Source organism: Neolamprologus multifasciatus, chromosome 7, assembly GCF_963576455.1.
Source record: "Neolamprologus multifasciatus chromosome 7, fNeoMul1.2, whole genome shotgun sequence".
Classification (NCBI taxonomy): domain Eukaryota; kingdom Metazoa; phylum Chordata; class Actinopteri; order Cichliformes; family Cichlidae; genus Neolamprologus; species Neolamprologus multifasciatus.
The window spans coordinates 40,746,094-40,768,227 of record NC_140445.1 but is presented as its reverse complement, the minus strand read 5'-3'; the positions used below and the strand labels follow the sequence as shown (position 1 = coordinate 40,768,227).

At 41.0% G+C, this 22,134-nt stretch overlaps 1 protein-coding gene across 2 annotated transcripts; it reads right to left on the bottom strand.

Moving 5' to 3' along the window:
• Positions 1–119: 119 nt before the first annotated feature.
• dnaaf4 (dynein axonemal assembly factor 4) lies at positions 120–13,022 on the bottom strand. 2 transcript variants are annotated; one of them, XM_085167390.1, is made up of 10 exons: positions 12,730–13,022; positions 9,977–10,124; positions 7,465–7,595; positions 7,159–7,375; positions 6,437–6,582; positions 3,412–3,521; positions 2,792–2,945; positions 790–895; positions 398–561; positions 120–221 (listed from the first exon to the last, which is right to left on the bottom strand). In XM_085167390.1, the coding sequence occupies exons 1-9, from the start codon at positions 12,850–12,852 to the stop codon at positions 437–439; spliced, it is 1,260 nt and encodes a 419-aa protein (XP_085023516.1). In that variant the 5' UTR covers positions 12,853–13,022; the 3' UTR covers positions 120–221; positions 398–436. The 2 variants fall into 2 exon arrangements, with proteins under 2 accessions (XP_085023516.1, XP_085023514.1); XM_085167388.1 differs by having other exon boundaries at positions 120–561.
• Between the last annotated feature and the right edge of the window lie 9,112 nt (positions 13,023–22,134).

Sequence of the window (22,134 nt, the reverse complement as noted above, 5' to 3'; positions counted from 1 at the left end):
TGACTGTAATAGTTCCAGCGACACTGTGACCATGAATTGGAAATACAAAATTAAAAAAAATTATTTTTGTGAACTGAATATGCTGGACTTTACTGGACACAATATGACATCAACATGGATTTCTTTTTTCCCCAACATTTTATATAATATACAATTAACTGATCATGAAAATCATTTAAAACTAAGAATGGTATTACTTAATGAGACACTAGAAAAGTAGCCTGGCTTTACCTATGATACAATTCAAAAGTCTGTATTTTTCAAAGGATGTTGTTTACAAAGGATGTACAGAATACATTTGAAAGCTAAGGATGGATAAAAATGTATGACCTTTGTAAATAAAATACAAGAATTTTTAATATTTTATAAAGAACCTGAAACCAGTCCTCTTTAAAACATTTCATGAACATAACGTACAAAGCACATGCCCTGTGTGTCACTCTGTCTCACTGGGAGGATTGACAGCAGATCCTTGAATGATGTCTCTGATTCTCTGTGTATCCACCAACAGCGCTTCATTATTAGGGTCAATCTTCAGAGCAGCAAGGAAGTCTTGGAGCCCTGAAATTAAATTGTAGGTAGATTACCTGAGACCTGGACACCTTTTGAGTCACTGTAAAAAAACACGCTCCACATATTTGACCTTACCCTTGCCCTTAGGTAGGACAAAGTTACTGACATGCAAGTTACAACTCAAGCCTTGAATCATGGCTAACAAGTTCTAAGTAAAGTCCGAAACAAATCACTGAGTACAACACATCAACTTATTGACATTTTAAAGCAACAAACCTTCTGGATAGGCCTGCAGCTCGCAGAAGGCAGATCCTCGACGGACAAAAGCTCGAACTCTGGCAGCTGCATTGGCAGGGACTGGTGGAGTCAGCAGATCAAGTGCCTGCGGTAAAAAATGTGGGCAGATGTTTACTGTATGCTATTCCTCTGGAAAGTAAATAAATCTTGACCATTCATTGTGAGAGTTGGACCATCCAGAGCATATGTCAGTCCACCTGTGCAACAAATCCAGTTGTGAAATTTTCTCGCTGCTTAAGTCAATGTTAGTGGTTTTATAACAAAGTGGAAGCCACTGGGAACAACAGCAACTTCAGCCACAAAGTGGCAGATCACGTAAATCAACCGAGCAGGGTCAGCCGATACACAGAAGTTCTGCAGAGTCCGTTTATTTACCATTAGAGCAGTGTATTGGTCTTTTATATGTTCCACTGGAGCACTCAAAGTGCTTTACACAACATGCCTCTTTCACCCATTCATAAAAGCAATTTTTTTTACTTGAGTGCTTTGTATCTAAGATTCACACATTCACACTCATACTCCAATTGTCATGGTCTGGCAGTTCTCACCGGCAGACCTGCCCGTTGTGTCCATGTTTGTGGTGTTTTTTGTTCTCCCTCCTTTTCCCCGTTTCCCCGTTATGCGTGTTTATGTTGACGTTCGTGCTCCCGGAAGTTTAGGATCCCCAATGATCATTCGATCCAAAAGTGTTCCTGCTGTGGAGGCAGCCACACCTGTCACTCATCAGCTGCCGCCAGCTGCAGCTGATTGGGAGCGTCCTATTTAACAGTGAGGCTGGATCGTTGAGTTTACCTCATCAGTACAGCCGTGGACTTGCTTTTGAAAAACCTCGCTCTGGAGTTGGATTGCCTAGCTAACTCACTGTGTTTATCTTCACTAGGAATCGGGAGCAGAGAGTGTTTTCACGGGAGCAGAGTCACGGATTGCATTGGAGTTTGCCATTTCACTGTTCACGGACACAAGCACTGTGTGGGGATTTTGAAGAAGATCACCTTGCCAGGACTTGTATATATTTTACCTGTTGTTTTTCACTGTAAATAAATTTACTATTTTCTCTCGGAAGAGTCCCATGTTTGGGTCCGGATCCTACCTACACCCTGACCCCACTGGATGCTTCAGAGAATACCTTGCGGTTAGTATCTTGTCCAAGGATAATTGTCATGTAGACTGAGGCAGCTAAGGTCCTTCTGAATAGTAGATGGCCTGCTTTACCCCCTAAACCACAGACACCCCTTCTCCATCTGGCAATCCGATGGATGAGTCTTGGTTTGTGTCAGCAGAACAGTACTTGTCTGACTGCAAGTGTAAAGTTTGGTGAAGGCGGGAGTGGTGTGGGGTTATTTTTCAGGTGTTGAAACTCTTAATGCTTCAGCATACTAAGACATTTTGGGCAATTTCATGCTCCCAACTTCATGAGAACAGTTTGGGGATGGTCCCCATGTACTCCAACATGACTGCACACCAGCACACAAACCAAGGTCCTTAAAGACATGGATGAAGGTGTTTGGTGTGGAAGAACTTTATAGGCCTGCAGAGAGTCCAGATCTCAACGTACAGAACACCCTTGTAATTAATTAGTGCAGAGACTAATTCTTCCCAGGTCTACTTATCCTTGTGCTGACTCCCAATTAATGTCTGAACTCATAAATGCACTTTTGAAATAATGGTCAAAAATTTCTATAAACACACTCCTAAACATTGTGGAAAGCCTTCCCAGAAGAGTTAAAGCTGTTATATCAGCAAAGGGACCTTATCATCATATCAAACCCTATGGATTAAGACTGGGATGTTAAAACGTAAGTTCATATACATTGGTTGATGAGCGAATACTGTTCGCAATACAGGATATAATGCAGTGATACTAGTTCAAATCTGCTATGAGGCCATTTAATGCAACTCCCAGCTTTCTGCCTGTCTATCACAAAAAAAGACTAAAAAAGGTAAAAGTAAAAATTAAAAAAAGCTATAAAAGAAAAAATACCTGAGAGGAGTCTTCAATGGCCTTGTGAAAATTTCTTAACTTCAGATGGCATGCGGCCCTGTTCGAATGCAAAGCAGGGATCTTCCCCATAACCCTGATAGCCAAGCTATAGGCATTCACTGCTCCCAGGAAGTCCCCAGTGGCAAAACATTTGCTAAAAAATAAAGTTCTGTTAAACAGAGCTGATAACAAGGAAAATACAATTAATTAAACAGTGAAATTAAGCATGAAAAAACAAAACATTTCAGTTACCCCAAAAAACAACAATATTTTGTACTTCCTCCTTAGAGACACTTTGAAAGTACAGGTTTATGGAAAACAGTTAGTTAACAGTCAAACTGTTAAAATGTTTTGGAGCTTGTTAAACTCTGCCCCTAGAAAATATTTCAATCAATAAAAACAAAAGCAAAAAACCCAAACTAACACTAAACTATATAATAATAATAATAATAATAATAATAATAATAATAATAACCAGACTAAAAAAGGACATCCACCCTGGAAACTAAACTAAACTGAACTGAAATTGGAAAGAAAATCTTGAAAGTTACTAAAGATTATAAAAAAAATAATAATTTAAGTGTGTCAGCAAACTCTGTTTTCTGACACACTTCACTCACTCTCCTTTGTCCTTTAACCAGTAAGGGTTCCTCTCCTCTTCCTTCAGGTTTTTTAGCTCACCAACATCCACATTCACTTTTCGCCAGGTTTCAGCTTGTTTTCTCAGCCACTAGTTGGTTAAAAAAAACCAACCAACCAAACAAACAAAAAAAGCATATAAAAAAGTGACAAAGGTGTGTCTTCCATCCTACTGGGTGATTTTCAGTATTTGAAATTATTCTCAATAGCAGGGCCAGCAGTAATGTTATCTGTTTTACAAACAAAAGCCAGATCTACATAAATGATCAAATAGCAGTGACTGTAGAAAACATGTACAACCTGACAGCTCCCCCAAAATGAATCCAAAACATCTCTATTGCCCCCTGGTGTCTGATTGCAGTATTAATCATAAACCCCATGTCTTCCATGTTAGCAGATAACACTGGGGTCACACTGTCAAACTAAATCAAAAGTTGCTTCACCAAGTTGCTTTGCAATCACAAAGAAACCTGCACATCTCTGCTTGGAAACTGCAAATAAAGCCCGACCAGTATTTACTTTCCAACAGAGTCAAATGTTAGGGTACCACCCAGTGTTTTGGTTATTGGACTTTTTGGACCTTGTTTATTGTTATAATGTTCCACGTTTCTTAGTCTTTATTTGGTATTGTTTTGTTTTCTTGTGCTTTTTAGTTTCATCCTTTGTATTTCCATACATAGAAAAAGAAATGTATGGAAATACAAAGGATGAGACGTATGTATAAACTGTTTCCCAGTTTAGTCAGTCTTGTCTTCATGTTTGTTTGCCTAGTTGTCTGTTTTACCAGTTGTGACTCTGTGTGCGTCTCTCACACTCTGTCTCTCGTCCCTCTGTCTCTCCCCCTCTGTCTCTCGCCCTCTGTCTCTCCCCCCCTGTCTCTCACACTCTGTCTCTCGTCCCTCTGTCTCTCCCCCTCTGTCTCTCACACTCTGTCTCTCGTCCCTCTGTCTCTCGTCCCTCTGTCTCTAGCCCTCTGTCTCTCCCCCCCTGTCTCTCGCCCTCTGTCTCTTGTCCCTCGCTCTGTTATGCGTCTCAGTGTGCGTGTTTCTCGTACTTCCTGTTTAGTTTGCCTGTAAGTCCTGCATCTTTGACAGCGACTGTCTGCTCTACACTGACAGCCTGAGGTGTTCTGCAGTAAACTGCACTAACTGTCAGAAAGACGTGTGGCATCATCACCCTTTTTTGTTAAGCTAAAGGTGTTTGTAAGCTAATCAGTAATTAGTCCTTAGCTATCGTGCTAAAATGAACAGTCAGCTGTTGGGGAAAGCTGGTGTTTGTTTACTAATCCATGCATATCAAATAAAGCTTATCCTTATCCTTATCAATCAAATTAACCTGAAAAAAAAAACCTACTGTATGTTTGAATGTTTCAAAATATTGTATACTTCAATCCCTCATAAATAGCAGTACTGAGAGGACTGAAAATGTTGTCACTGTATTCTTCACAATGACTGGCTGTAATATCACTTCCAGTTTGTAACTTCTGTTTGTTGATAACACAACTGATTTTAACTAAATAAAAGACACAAGATTAATTGGGAAAAAAATGTGAGTCTAGTATGCTGTGCTGAAACCAAATATAAACATTTGGTGTGTTAAAACAAATTGTATGTTTAATTTTTCCACTAATTAATTTTTCAGCACAAGCTGTTTATATTTATTTATATTTTTTTTTACATGTCAGCTGTCAGCAGAACTGTAGACTCACGAAATGTGAAGAAAACATTACCTGTCGGTAGAGTGAAGATCCACTTTATTTCAGGTTTGAGAGATAAACTGAACTTCACATTTGACATTTGGTGATGATTCTTTTTTCTTTGTGGTAATATGATCTGCCCTCAGATTCAGACCTCAGAACCATCCAGTGATAACAGATAAATCACACTATATATGCTCATTTAATCTTGGAGTAAATTTGTCATAACTCATAAATTAACTGATCAAAAAAAGCTAAAGGTACCAAATGATGTACTGTCAGTGAAAGCTGTAGGTGTTTTACTGAGAAAGCTAAAGGCAAAAAGTCAAAGGGATTAATCATCCATATAACTTATAAAGAAAGACACATTAAGAATTGTAAACTGGAGTGTTTGTTTTGTTGTTTAGCAAGCTTCATACTACTAGGACCAAGCTGGCCTTAACCCAGGAAATCCAGACCAGCTTGGTCCTAATGGTTTCTGCAGCTTGTTTTTCCCCAGGGTGAATTTAGCCGCTGATAATATTGTGGACTCTGTTTTGTTTATGTCATCCCCAGTCTTATGTTCAAATCGCAAAAGGCAACATCTAATTTCCAGATTATTCAGATATTTACAGTAACTCTGGGCCTCTGTGGAGTGTGCAGTTGATGTCGTCTCCAGTTATAAAACGAGGATAAAAAAAACTAAGGAGTGATGAATTATTCAAACATAATGACAGCAACAAAGGTGTGTAGCATGGCTAACTAGCCAACAACAAATCTTTAATGCAGTGCATTAAAAGACCCCATGTGTGAAGTGCATGGGGGCACTTTTGCAGTCACCAGCGTGTGAGTGGATGGGAGTGTGACGCAGCATCTCAGTCCTACTGGGCGGATTCTGGCTTAAAAAAAATTCCACATGGTAGCCCTCACAAGTACACAGTGGGCAGTAGCGAAGCCATGGCATCCATCTTTTATACAGTCAGTACAGCTAAGATGCAAAAATACTCCATATTATTTTTTTTCTATTTCAGTTTTTTCCCCCCCCCAGTGGATGAATGTTATCTTTGGGGACCAAGGGAGTGTACAGTTATCCAAATACCCGAATGAACAACCACATTTTGTATTATATAAATGATCATGCAATAATTTATTTGCTACACTCTGTACATATTTATGTTAAGTGTGATTAAAATCCTAACTCTTAGACTGGAGCCACAGTCCATTGTATTGTTATTGTTGTTCAAATACTCTCTTAAAATGGTTATTGAAACTCCATACGCCATAATTCTTTTTGTTGGTGGTATTGGTTTTCACAGCATTCAGGAACTCACCTCCTCCTCCTCTGGAAGTCTGGACTCTCTGAGAGCTGTTGGAAAGATTCTTGGGGTGAATGTAACTTGAATGTCTCCACTGAGTCTTGGAGGAGGGAGTTCATGTTGGGCTTTCTTGCTCTTTGCATTACTGTTGCTTCTTTGATCTGCAAGCAGGAATATGTTCATTAATATCAGCCTGTATAACGCCAAATCTAAGCACCAGGAAAAAACAATGTAGACTGCAAGACAAAATTGAATCATTTGTCATTCTATGAAGCTTCACTTTAGGCACTTTGCCTACCTCACATCCATGGCCAATTTATAATTACCAATTAACCTAATATACATGTTTTTGGACTATGTGGTAAAGCTGAAGTACTCAGAAGAAGGCAGGCACAGGATAAGATGCAAACTCCACACAGGAAAACTCTGGGAGTCTTTCTGTGTGGAGCTGGGACTCAAACCAGGAACCTTCTTGCTATGAAGCAACAGCTCTAACCATGACACCATGCTACCTAAAAGAAGTGTAATGATGGCTTGAGGTTAACAATGTTAATTCAGAGCAAGAGGGTCCTGGGTTCAAACCCAGTTGGAGACCCTTTCCGTGGACTGCAGGCTCGCCATGTGCTTGCATAGTTTTTCCTGTCCTTGCAAAACATCCTAGGTGAATACTGCCTATGTCACCTCAAGAGTCGCATATCCTGCTTTTTTGTTTATTTGTGTTTGTTTTTTTTACTCACCCAATTTGATTTTTTCTCGGTTGGGAGGTCCACATTTTTGCCTCTCTGTCTCTGTTCTTAGTTGGCATGCTTTGGCTTTTTGATTTTGCAATTTTAGCTGAACATCCTGCTCTGCTTTTTGTTGTTGTCTGAAATGCCATGCAGCCAACTCTTGTGTGGTTTTCTCTTGTTCTGCGTCCTTTATCTTCTGGATACTGTCTCGTTCCTCTTTTTCAAGCTGAACTCAAGGAAAATATAACAAAACACTAGAGGCTCTTTTCAGGATCAAACAGGAGAATTTGGTGATTAAACAGAGTGGAAAATTACCTTTATCACTGTCTCCAGAGCATATTTGTTCTCTTCTTGTTGTTTTGATGCCTTGTTTCTGGACTCTGAAGAAAGCTTTTCATGGTATTTTAACAGGGCCCTCTGTCTGATCTCCATTTTTTCTTTATTATCTGAAAAACATTATGAACTTAATTTAATCGGGTAATTTCACTAAGATTAAAATCCCAAGTAAAGCCTGCTAGGGTTGGTTGGGCAACTGGGCGAATATCTATCAACAACTGAACTGAAGTAATACTAAAGCTGAAGTAACTTCATGTGCCCAACACACTTATGAATACTGAACAGGCAGGGCACAGAAAGGGTAGAAAAATATGCAGTGATTCCCAATTTTAAAAGAAGCTGTGCACAGAGCATCAGCAGAGGAACAAACAAGGAACAAACTTCTAAAACACTCCTGATGTGATTTGAAGCATTTTGAAGAGCAAAACAAAGCTCGGGATAATGCTCTCCCTCTAATGTCTAAAGGTAAAGAAATAGCAGCTTAATATGAGCTCCAGTGACTAGTTCAGTGTCTCCCACACCTATACTTCACCTGGTATATTTGGTGATTAATTTTAGCATTTCTCATTTTTATTTTTTTTTATTAATCTATAAGAACGATCATCCCGGGGATGAGATATTTACTAAAGTATCTGGCAAATAAAATATCTGAGGAGAAGAACCTTATAACCAATCAACCAGCTGATTAACCAATGAAGTGTGTGTGGCTCTTTTTCTGGTGCAAATATAAATGGACACATATTTATGTGTGTCATGTTAAAAAGATGCTACACTCTTTTTCAATTCTAAGGTTTTACATATCAGGACATAATAGAAAATGGGACTTACCATGTCTTAAAATGAGATAAACAATGACATAGCTTACCTAACAAAAACCCTGCAAAAATGCACAAGCACTGTTTGAAAAAATAAGCCTACCAGTTGGTATCACAGTTTTTCTTGATTTCACAGCAGAAAAACATTCTCACTACTCTTAGTGCAGTTCTCAAATCAGTAATGCATTTCCCCACCCATAATAGCTTTTGTCATTGTTTTTATGGACACTACTATTGTTTTCATGTTGTTTTCAACATTAACAGTTTGTACTTTGTCAATCATGGACTACGAAATGGAGTAGTCGTTAGCCATATCCCCTACATGGATGGCATCAAGCTGTATGCCGGGAGTGAAAAAGACATTGACTCACTGACGTACAGCTAGAAGTATAGTTGGATTCTGGAAATCCCGCAGGTAAATGGGAACCATGAAGAGGCCGCTAGGAAAGCCACAACTCAGATCTTTGTTGTCTCATGAGACAACAGATGCACAAACTGGTGATGGCTAACCAACCAGACATAGTGGTGGTGGACAGGCAGAGAAAGACGGCCGTAATGATAGACGTAGCTATACCAAGTGATAGCAACGTCAGATATATAAAGGCTAATTTACACCCCACTCTCAAAAACTGATATAGATTTAACACTGTCTGTGTAGCTAGATTTAAGAAATACGTGCTTAGAGTTTAAGTTCTTAAAAAATGTTTACTGCCATCTTGTGCCAGTACAGAACGTGACTTCATCGGGTTTCTTGGTTGGTTGCAGTTAATACACTCACATTAGTTTATGTTTGCTAATTTTAACAGAACCAATAACTCAAGGGAAGACAAGGGAAGGCAGTACAAAGGTGACCCCTTAGGGGGCCTTAGGGGGCCACCATTGTACTGCCCCTAGCTGCAACAATGCTTATGTTAAGAAACCAAGAATATACTGTTCACTTTCACTCTGTCTCTCAAGCAGTAAGCGTTTCTTCATTGGACTAGCTGCACTGAGACTAGCTGCACCTGTTAGCCATAATTTTTGTTTTTATAAACTATTTTATGGAGGGGAGCCTGTTTAAGTCAGGTGACAGGTGGTTCGCTGGATGGACAAGCTGGAGTCAGAAACTGTTTTTTCCTTGTGCGGCTGGATGTACCAAGAGGCGCAATCAGCTGATGCGATCAGCGCTATTTTATGCAATAAAATAGTCTCTCTATCCCAAGAACACTCAAACAGTTAACAACATATCAGGTTACTACATGTGCCTCACACTACAAACTTAACTATGTTTCTTATCGAGGCATAATTGGGAATCCAATGATGTCACGCTAAACATGTTTTGATAACTTTAACTTTCAGCACTTATGTCTTAAATCCAGCTACACAGTAGGTTTTATATCCTTGTCAGTTTATGAGACCAGGGCTCCATGATGTAAATTAGCCTTTATACAGGAAGTGTTTCAAGTCAATTTTACATAATTTTACACGCTTGTAATTGCCAGATAAAAGCCCTCAAGAGACACTGTTCACAGGAAAACATCCAGCTTACCACATCAAAAAATTTCAGGACTGCTGCATGACCAACACTGTTTCTTCTTGAACTGTCACATGTACAAATGTATTATGATACATTATCATGATTTCAGAAGACCAGAGCCTTGTTGTTTACTGAAATGACCACACGTTGAAGCTCTTACCCGTACTTATCATCAGATGCTCCCACACTTTGTTGGTCCTTTTTGGCAAAGTGATGACTGCACATCCATTTGCAACCCTTACTGCGATTCTGTCATCATCAACAGGTTCAAACAAGAAGGCTTCAAACAGATAAGGCGGGAAATGCACCTGTGAATGAATACATGTTATACTGTAAGAATTGTTGTTAAGAGAAATGTAAGACCATCTTCTGGTTCTTGTTTAGTGATTAATTTGAATTGAATTTTGAATTTATATGTACATATATATATATATATATATATATATATATATATATATAGTTGGCCACTAGAGGCCAACTCCAAGCCCATAGCACAAGTCACCATCAAGTGCGGGATCTACCAGGGAGATGCTCTGTCCCCACTGCTGTTCTGCATAGGCCTGAACCCCCTCAGTGAGATCATTAACAAGACTGGCTACGGATACCGACTACGGAACGGAGCAGTTGTCAGCCACCTCCTGTACATGGATGACATCAAGCTGTATGCCAAGAGTGAACGAGACATCGATTCACTGATCCACACTAACAGGCTATACAGCAATGACATTGGAATGTCGTTCGGGCTGGAGAAGTGTAGTCGGATGGTAACAAAGAGAGGGAAGGTAGTCAGAACTGAGGGGATTGAACTACCAGAAGGCAACACTGCAGACATAGAGGACAGTTACAAGTACCTGGGGATCCATGAAGAGGCCTCTAGGAAAGCTGCAACCACCAAGTACCTGCAGAGGGTCAGGCAAGTCCTGAGGAGTCAGTTGAACGGTAAGAACAAGATCCGGGCCATCAACACGTACGCCCTGCCCGTGATCAGGTACCCTGCTGGGGTAATAGGCTGGCCAAAGGAGGAGATAGAAGCCACTGACATAAAGACAAGAAAGCTCCTTACCATGCATGGAGGGTTTCACCCCAAGTCCAGCACCCTGAGGCTGTACGCTAAGCGGAAGGAAGGGGGTCGGGGACTGGTGAGTGTCAGCACCACAGTCCAGGATGAGACAACGAACATCCAAGAATACATCACGAAGATGGCCCCAACTGACAGCGTGCTCAGTGAATACCTCAGGCAGCAGAAACCCAAGAAAGAGGAGGGAGACGAGGAACCATCATGGAAGGACAGGGCCCTGCACGGTATGTACCACCGGCAGATAGAGGAGGTGGCTGATATCCAGAAATCCTACCAGTGGCTGGACAAAGCTGGACTGAAAGATAGCACAGAGGCACTAATCATGGCAGCACAAGAACAAGCTCTGAGTACAAGATCCATAGAGGCTGGGGTCTATCACACCAGGCAAGAGCCCAGGTGCAGGCTGTGTAAAGATGCCCCAGAGACAATCCAGCACATAACAGCAGGGTGCAAGATGCTAGCAGGCAAGGCATACATGGAACGCCATAACCAAGTGGCCGGCATAGTGTACAGGAACATCTGTGCCGAGTATAACCTAGAAGTCCCGAGGTCAAAATGGGAAATGCCCCCAAGGGTGGTGGAGAATGACCGAGCTAAGATCCTGTGGGACTTCCAGATACAGACGGACAAAATGGTGGTGGCTAACCAACCGGACATAGTGGTAGTAGACAAACAGAAGAAGACGGCCGTAGTGATCGATGTAGCGGTTCCGAATGACAGCAATATCAGGAAGAAGGAACACGAGAAGCTGGAGAAATACCAAGGGCTCAGAGAAGAGCTCGAGAGGATGTGGAGGGTGAAGGTATCGGTGGTCCCCGTGGTAATCGGAGCACTAGTTGCGGTGACTCCCAAGCTAGGCGAGTGGCTCCAGCAGATCCCGGGAATAACATCGGAGATCTCTGTCCAGAAGAGCGCAGTCCTGGGAACAGCTAAGATACTGCGCAGGACCCTCAAGCTCCCAGGCCTCTGGTAGAGGACCCGAGCTTGAAGAATAAACCGCCCGCAGGGGCCTGCTGGGTGTTATATAGTTATTATGACGTCTTAGCAATGGCTTTTTCTTGCTGCAACTCGTCCATCAAACCTGCAGCTTGAAGTCTTCTCTTCTCAGTTGAAACTAAGACTTGTTTACTACAACCACTATTAAGCTGTGCTTGAAGCTGTTGTCCTGTGAGCCGCCTATCATGCAAGCTGTTAACTCTCAGAAACTTGTCCTCTGGTTCAGTTGTGGCTTTGGGTCTGCCAGACCTCTTCCTATCAGAGTGTGCCCCAGTTTTTAAATGTCTTTTGATGGTGAAGGAAACTGTACTCAGTGACACTTTGACTTTCTTGCAATTTCTCTATAGGAAAGACCTACATTTTAAGTGTTATGATGGTCTGTCTCTCTTCCATTGTTAATTGCCTTTTTCTCGAGGGTATGGTACTACAGTGTGTTCCGACATTGCTTTTATGCAGACAGAGGGGGCCGGTAGAAAAATATCCGGTTGGGAGGGGGGCTTTAATGATGCATTTGGAAAAACTCATGCAGACAGCTTAATATGGTCATGTCAATTTATATTTATATATTTCTTTTCCTTCTTTTCCTTTTCACCTAGATGGCTACAAAACCATTGATAAAAGCGCTCGAAAATATATACGGCAGCAATTGGCTGCTGCTCACAAACTTGATCAAACTGCGGCACATTGTTTCAATATGTCTCTGTGTGTGACACAGAAAAAAAATGCTATGCAGTCCAGCTTAGTCTCTGACTGAGACGAGGCTCGTGGTAAAGTCCCATAGATATAGTATTTGATACACAAACAGTAAAAATACAAAACTCATTTATTCAGAACTTTACCTTGAGGTAATCGTCCGTACAGACAATGTCTACCTTCCCGGCCTTCGTTCCTTTTAGAGGCACATTAATGTAAAGCGTCGTCTCCGTCTGGGTCCAGACGTAGTCCATCACGACCAGAGGCATTTTTGGTACAACTGAGCTCACTGTTTGATTCACCTGTTTTTAGAAGAGCCAGAAGGTTGTGCTTTGATTAAAAAATCGCTCTATTTCGTTTCATAAACGTGTCCGACGTGAAGTACCGTCGCACCTCGCCATGTTACTATGGTAACCATAAACAAAATGCTGACTTTGAGTTTGTCGGAAAAACCTAAACTGAAATAACTAACTACAATGCATTAAATATTTTTATATATTCTTCTATAAAAATCTGCAAAGCAGAAATCCATAACCTTTCACTTTCTCGGCAGGAAGTGCACTCAACACCTACGTAAGAGGATTAAGGGTGCTGACAAAAAGTGGGGGCATCATTTCTATTTGTTTGTTGTTGTTGTATTTCCAGAATCCTGAAAAAAAAAAAAAAATCAGTTTCTTCAACTGGATTGGACACGGAGAATTCTGGCTCCCCCCCCCCCCCCCCCCCCCCCCCCCCCCCCTTAGAATTCTGGAAAACAAACAAACAAACAACAACAACAAAAACCCCAAACAAAAGACTCACACAAATTTTGTTTGCCAGTGGCCCTAATGCTCTTTCATAACAACCTCATCTTTGAGGTTAATTTAATAGAATGTTTTTTCACTGAAGCTTAACTCTAAGATCTCCCTTCAAAGAGGAGAAGCTACCAGACCCAGGCTCAGTGGTAACTCACTTCAAATGTTGTTACTGTTAATCAGCTCCTGTCTTCTCAGATTCAGCTAAATGCTACAAAACTATTCAGATGGTGCTTGACAGTGCAAATAGATAATGACCCAATGCAACCTAAAAGTTTCCCTAGGCTAACTAATAAGATATTCTTAAATACTCAAGTTAGTCACTGAAGGCTGTCTAGAGCAGTAACAAACAGCAAATGAAGGTGGCTGGAGTAAAGACTAGTGCCGTATCCTACAGAGCAAATTCAACATACCGAGGGTATCATTACATTATCTGGTTTCAGTTACCTTGTCACTGGTGATCAGGATCATGGGGATGATATTGTTAAAGCATGACCTTGATCACAAACTGATTGAGCTAAAACACAACATACAATTAACAACATAAAACACAACAGTAAAATGGGTAAAATAGAGACATAAAATTATCTATATAACATATAAAACATACCTCACCAACTGACCCATGCTTAGAGGCAGAAATGAGCACTTTACAGATACTAGGTTGAGGTTTTGTGTTTGATTTGTTAAAGTCACTTTGTCTTATGGCTTGGTATGATGTAATGGGACTACATGCAATACATCTTTTCCTGTGACCTTTGGCCAAGTGTGTAAATTGTCCCTAAAGGCGTTAGCTATTGACAAAAGGCTCTCCATAACGTTCATGCTGCCTCATATGGATCTTCAGAGCCAATCAGAAAATACCCATCTAAGGCTTCCTTAACACACCTGCCAACATACTTCTGTAAGACAAATATCTTTTCTGCAGTGGAAATGTTCCTTCACAACATTGGAGTCTGAAAAGATGCTTTCCAATGCTTAAACTTAAGTGAATGCCCACTAAATACAGAGGGCTCTGGAATAGGTAGTCTATTAGCTGACATTGCTTCTGCCAAAACCTTTACAAGCTCACCTGTGCTCTGATGAGTCATGTTTAACTCTGTTTGTTGTTGTGAGGGTTGATTAGTAGCATTGTTGAACTCTGTTATCTGTACATTTGCAGGGGTGGTTGCAGGAGTGACTCTTTCTTGCTTCACTGAAAAGTAGCCTTCCTCGTAAACTTGTAGTTTTGCTTTTGCTGCCTTGAATCCTTTCAGATTTTTCATTTTTCAATTTCTCTTTTCAAGTCCTCAAATGACTTTCTTAATGCAGCACTTCCCTCTTGTTGTTTCTTTATCACAGCTGCTTTCTTCTTTTCTCTTTTAACATGCCTCAGTTTCCTCCTTCTCCTCTAGGAGGCATTGTGACATTGCAGCAGCATCTTGTTCTGCAGTAAAGCGTTTCTTTTCTTCTTCACGCAATTGTACTCTTTCTCTGTATTTCTCTTATTCAGTCTTAATCTGAAGCAAAGCCTTTGTGGCTTCATCCTGCGCTGCAGCTTCTTGTCTTTTGGTGGAGGAGGCATTAGAGATAACTCTATTAGCTTTAAACTGGCTATGAACTGAGACACTAACGGAGCAAGAGGATGTAAATATACAGCTGGCATCAGGCCATACATTCTCCTCTTGCTTTTCTCCTTCAATGTGAACTTTGATATTTTGTAAAATTACTGTAGTCACCGAGGTGGATTTGTCTAGCTTGGAATGCATATCATGAGGTGGTCCATCCATTGCTCTATAGTCATCATAAATATCATTAAGCTTGGCTACTTCTCTTTGTACAATGTTCATGTGACCTTCAAGAATGTCAAGTAGATCTCCTTTTAAAAAAGACTGCTTTGACAGTCATAAATACTGTCAAAGCAGTGTTGAAGCCATTGTAACCTTTCTTTATGGAATTATTTTCCGTTTTCTGTGAGCATGTGAGGCCTTTCACTTTTATGCTGCTCTACTTCCACTCTTTGCTCTAAACAGGTTTCATCCACTTGCTCTGCTTCTGCAGCTTGTTCTGCACTGGAAACTTCAATTTCTGTTTCATTTGTTTGTGACATTTTTTTTTTTTTAATGTTATGCACTTATTTCTTAATCTCCTTTTAACTTGACTTTAGAAATGAATTGTGAACTTGATTACATTAATTCCCTTCTTGCTACCATTTGGTGCTGTTGTTGTCAAGCTTCACACAGTTTCTTATTGTTTCTCTCTCCTTGTGTCACTTTTCCAAACAGAACTTTAACGATTGGCTTCCGGATATCTTTATGAAGAAACAACTGGTGAACCTGTGTGTCCATTATTATTTGCAGCGGGCTGGTCCTTGGTGCAGTGACACAATGTTGCCACCAGGGGGATCATGCAGGTCCGAGTTCAACTACCACTTTCACCTCTGTTTTAATGTGAGTTGTACAAACTTGGGGTTGCCATTAAGCTTGCCATGCTCATACTTCAACATGGGTGTGCATCTCACTCAGGGGCACCAGGGGAACCAACATGCAGTACAATAGTTCCTACATGAGAATTTCCACAATAAATGTCTTAATGACATATAAAATGTGCATAGTGCAAAACAAAATATGTTAACTAAAAGCATGACAGTAAAAAGGTGGTCTTGGGAGCACCTAGCTTATCTGAAAGGGGCTTTTATCAGGCTAATAATGTTTACAGAAAACTATAACTGTTGTGTAAGAGATCCAGAACTGAATAATAGCTAATAATTAAATGCAAAGTTGTGTATAAACACATAGTGATTGAAAAACAAGGTAAGTGGAAAAAATATATACATTACGGGAAGGACCCAGCACCCTAGACCTAATGCAGCATAACTAAAGGAGGATTAAGGTTTTTGGTCAGTTCTTAAACATTTCGAGAGAAGAGGCCTTCCCATAATGGGTCTAATAATAGCTTAAAATGTAGTGTTAATGCTGTCATTTTCAGTATCTACATGGATGGTAAAATCTCAGACAATAAATATTTTATCTGAGCAAAGCCCTGAATCAGATTAAAAATAGTCTGAAAATCAGACAGAAACTGTAAGGAATAGGTGGTCAACAGATAACAAGGAATAAAACTGATTTTTGAGTTTACCTGTTAGCAAGCAAGGAAAAAATTTATGTATATACCAATTTCAGACAACTACCAGCTGAAAACAAAGTCCTGTACACTTAACATGACAAAAACAAAAACCGACAATTAAATTAAATTTTAAAAAAAATCTTAAATTAAAAACATTGATTAGATTAAAATAATAAAATCAGCACATTAGATTAAATAAAAGCAGGGTCAAACTGTGTCAAGGAATAAAAATTGGTTTTAAGATGTGTTTTAAAAATGGACAATGAAGGAGCCTCTCTAATGTGCAGGGGCAGGTTATTCCAGAGGTTAGGAGCAGCGATAGAGAAGATCCTGTCCCCTCTGAGCTTCCTCTTGGACCTCGATAGCTCCAAGAGCAGATTGTCACCTGACCTGAGAAACCTGGGGGATGAGTAAGGATGAAGAAGCTCAGAGAGTTAAGGTGGGTCAAGACTGTTTAAGTGTTTAAAAACAAACATTAGACTTTTAAAATTAACTCTAAGATATACAGGCAGCCAATGGAGTAAAGCCAGGATGGGCTTTCTTCCTTTTCTTTCTTTTGTGAGTTCTGGTTAAAAGTCGTGCAGCAGCATTTTGGACTAGCTGTAGAAGATTGAGAAGACACTGACTAACTTCAAAAATACAGAGCATTACAGCAATCCTAATGAGATTAAATAAAAGCATAGATTAATGTTTCAGAATCCAGCCTGGATAAAATTGGTCTTACCTTTGTCAAGCGCCTTAAATGATAAAAAGTGGACTTGACAGTAGCCCTAATTCTTGTGTCCAATATAAAATCACTGTCCACTTTAGAACCCAAGTTAGTAACAACAAATTGTAATTACTCTGCCAGGAGTCCCGAATCAATGGAGGAAGAACCATAAGGTCTTCTAGGACCAAACACGATCACCTCTGTTTTGCTTGAAGGGGTTTAATAGAGAAAGATCTTTCTGCTTCCGAGGCAGATAAATCTGACAGTTGTCGGCATAACAATAGAAGCACATTCCATGCTCTCTAAGTATGGCTCTCAAGCGCTGTAAATACAATGAAAAATGCAGACGCCCTAGAATTGAGCCCTGCGGGACCCCAAACTGAAGAGCAGCAGAAAAGGACTCCTACCCCAAAAAGTTACCACTAAAAATTCTATCAGGCAGATAAGACCTAAGCCAGTTCAATGCAGTACCATGGATACCTGCAAGATGGCGTAAATGAGACAGTAAAATGTTATATCTGCATTCAGCTCTACGATACTCCCTCCTCACAGCCCAAGTGGTGTCATTAAACCAAGGCTAAGTTTTAGTCTTAGGTGCCACAGATTTCAGGATAGTTTGGCAGGAAGATTCAAACCAGGAGTTGAGGACCTCTGCGTCCAAGGGAGTGAGATCAGCGGGGACAGAAAGCTGGCTAAAGGCAGAGGAGAACTGTGCGGCAGTTAAAGGGTTAATGATCTGACCATGGCGAATGGTAGCGCTGGTTTGAACTACAGTGTGCGAAAACACAGCATCAAATAATACAGCCATATATTTAGAAAAAGCCTTGCTGAGATTTCCACATTGGACACAGGCAGACTGTGCAACAAAACCGGGTCTAATGTGTGTCCATGTTCATGTGTGGGACCAGGTACGGACTGGACCAGATTAAAAGAGTCAGTAAGGATGAAAAAAAGCTTTTATCATAAGTTTGTCAGGACAGCAGACATGTATATTAAAATCTCACACAATAAGAAAGTGATCATAGTTGCACATAGTCCCAGCTAGAAATTCTGAAGTTCTTTCTGAACTCCTAAACTAGTTGGACTTCTTATTGTATTTAGGGGGGCAATAAATACCAGCAAAGGGCACTGAGTTAGAGCGATCGACTTCAAAACATGTCAGCAAAGCTGGAAGATGAAGGCTGTAAAAAGCACTGTTTACATTTAAAATCTTTTTAAATGTAAAAGTACAGAATAATGAATAATAAAATACTGGAACTCATCAGTGTTCCACCAAATCTTAGTGACACACATGAAGTCCAGGTTCCAGGAGGTGAATAACTCATGTTTTTTTAAAAATGTTTTCTGATCTTTGGTTTGTTTTTTGTGACCTGGGAGGAGGCATAGTCCTGACAGGTGGGGGGGACCCGGGTCTAGTGACCTAGTGTTTATGTTTTGATTATCTATATTCTTATATTTAGTGTTTCTAATAGTTTAGTCTGTTGTATTTCTAGCTCCCCTAGTTATCTGGTCTGTAGTTCTTAGGGGGTTTTTTTGTTTTTTTTTTACAGTGCCTTCCCTGTGTTTCTTGTGTCTTGTTTACTCAGTTATGTTTTCATGTCTGTTCTTTCCCAGTCCCTAAGTCTAGAATAGAATAGAATAATCCTTTAATTGTCCCACAAGGGGAAATTTGGTTGTAACAGCAGCCAAAACAACATATACAAACAAACAGTACACAGGACACGGAACAGAAACATACACAATTTTTCTTACATATTTACATTAAGGACAGTGGTTACTATATACAGAGAGTACTGTACAGTTATTAAATTAAATAAAAATAACTACAGATAAGAAAATAACTACAGATAAGAAAATAACTACAGATAAGTCTAGCCCGTGTCTCAGCGTATGTCTTAGGTTTCCTGTTTTACTTTGATAGTTCCTCGTCTTGTGTTAGTGTAGTCTATTTTGCTACCTCATGTATGTGTGTAATTAGTTCTAGCTGTGTTTCCCTCCTGGTCCTCATTCCCTGGTTAACCTCTTGTAATTATTGTCTGTCGCGGCACTGGGTCACAGACCCAAGGCTTTATGTTTAAGTAATAAACTGTTAGTTCTGATTATTACCATGATTTGTGATCTTCTGTTTGTTATATTCTTAGACTTTGGATTAGGATTTTCTGTGTTGCTTCATCATGCCTGCATTGTCCCCATTACACTGTCCACGGTTGCACAGCCGGCAGCCGTTCAACAGTGCTATATTTCCTATTTTTTGTCTATATTATTTTTGTTCACCAACTCTTGTAAAACCATAACACCTATAGAAATAACTCCTAAACAATAGTACATTTGGCCAACTATTGGGATCACTAACTTTAAATTGCAGCAACATCAACCCTCTCAGAGGGAGTATCAATTATAATATTTATATGTATATAATGAAACAAAGCAGCATATCTTAAAGCTAACCAAGTCATAGTCAATTTAATTACATTACATCAACATGTCACCAAGTTATTTTCTGTTTGACTATCAGTTAAGCAGAGAACAATAAGCAAAGTGTCAGGTTTGCCAAATAGCAGAAAAACAGGACCCAGTCGCAGGACTTCCTGAACAGTGACAGCGAGTTTATTTACAGTGCAAAAAACAAGGTGCAAACAGTGCCAACAAAAGGTGATTCCTTCCGTAGTCATTGTCCCACTGTCAGTTGTCAGTTACCAGTGCAATTATTCTTTGAGATACACGGTTTCCACAGAAACATTTAAAAAAGCTGAGAGTTCCCTCCAATATGCTGCACAGAGTAGAATACAAAAGGGACAACAGTTAGTTTTCTTCACCAAGAAAAGACACGGTAAGTTCACCTTTTTCACTAACTCGAGTCATTCAAAGACCCAGCTCCGACTGAAGCTCAGCCACACTGTTAAATAGTGCCCCTGTGAAGAGATCATCAGACCCAGGTGAGTGTGATTAACAGCAGACGCGAGTGGCTCCAGAGTTGGAACTTTACCAAGGTCCCGATGCCTCACAAAGGTGAGAACACACATCCAACAATGGGCTTGTTAGAGTTGGGAGACATGGAAAGAGTTGATTCTCATATTACGAGGTACGTTAGGATGGACAGATAAAGGGTCGATCATTGACAGGATCTCAAACAGACCAATGAAACAGAGGGCAGGTGTCTTGGATTTAGTTTGTAATGGGATGTTTTTTGTAGATAACTGCACCTTCTGACCCGGTGGGTATAACAGGGTGGCGCTCCAAAGAACATGGCAACGACGAAGGTGGTGCTGGACTCAGGGAACAGCTTGTTCTACTTCCACGCTCAGGTTGCCTTTCAGGCTGCAGCAATGCATAGGCTGAGAGAGTTCAGAGCTCTCAGCTGATGAACATGGTGACAGAACAGGTGGGTGAGCAAAGGAGTGAGCTAATGGCTGAGCAGACGACAGAGCTAATGAGTGAACTGGTAACAGAACAGTCGACTGAACTGAAGACTAAGCTGGTAACAAAACAGGAAACTGAGCTAATAGCTGAGTTAATGACAGAGCTAGGGACTGAAGCAAGGGCTGTAGTGTATGCGGTAATGATGGTGGTGATGGTGGTGATGGTTGTTGAGCTAACTTTTCTGAGCTTCTAGGACACGAGGACAGGGGCTGGACCGGCTCGCCAGAGCCTCCAGCAGAAACAGGAACAGGTGCAGGCACCTGCTGGACACTAGCCACTCCCACCCGAGGAGTAGGTATGGGTGCAGAAGTAAGCTGTGTCGTGGCTGACCTCACCCTGGGGACCAGCACGGGTGCCGGGGCAGACTGGACACCAGCCACTCCCACCCAAGGAGTAGTTACGGGTGCTGGAGGGTGCTTTTCCTTTTCCTCTTTTCCTTTGCAGGAACACAGAGAGGCAAAGGAGAAGCCAAACAAAGACTTGTGGGTTTTGCATTTTTACCACCAAGATTAACAGTCTTTGGAGACACAGTCTAAGAGTTATTCAACTCATGAATGACTAGGGATGGGTATCGAAAACCGGTTCTTGTTGAGAACCGGTTCCCACGCTTTCAATTCCTTGGAATTGTTTGCCATTTCGCAAACGGTTCTCTTATCGATTCCAGTCGCCCTGAATGACGTCATCACGTTGCGGAGCATCATTTACCTGGCAGGAAACATGGCGGCTCAAACGTTTAAAAGTTTGGTCATACTTTACGAGAACGGATGACGACAGGGCAACTTGCAATACTTGCAGGATAGACGAATGTCACCGAGCAGTGACTAAGTTTGTGGTAAAAGGCTTGCACCTATTTGCCACAGCAGATGCCCTCGATTTTCGGTAAGTGAATGTGTTTAATTGTAGGCAGGGACATTACTGGATATTCGTGTGTAATTGCTGCAGAATAATTTATGTTATACTTTGTTATTGCTACAGAAGAATATTTATTTTATTATTTTACATTTACAATTTTTTCCCCCAGGGACCCTGTGACACCCCATTGAAGAGCCATAGGCTGTGGATCTCTTAAGGATCTCATAAGATCTCACTTTTGGGTTTGTAAGGCCATGTGTAAACGACCACGGCAGACCCGGGTGCAAATTCATGCTTTGCAGCATACTTTATTAGCACTTTCACCGTTGCTGTTCACAATGCTCCCAGAGCTGCAGCTCTCCCGCTGCCCGCTCAACATTATCACTACAACCCCCAACCACAGGACCCAGTACAATATTTAATTTGGCGGGGCGTGATTGCAGATGCCGTGCAGGTGCGTCCGCCTCCTCTGCACGGCACCGCAGGCCACGCCCCGCCACATACCCCTATCGCCCGACTGAGGCCGGGGAACCATCCGGCCAAAACTACTCCCTCCACCGCGTGCGGGAGAGGGGATCAGCCCGGACCGTCGGCACCCCCGGGCCCTGGCCAAGCGATGGGGAGTTGTGAGTTCAGGTGGCCACCCGCGAACCCAGCAGCATCGGCGAAGC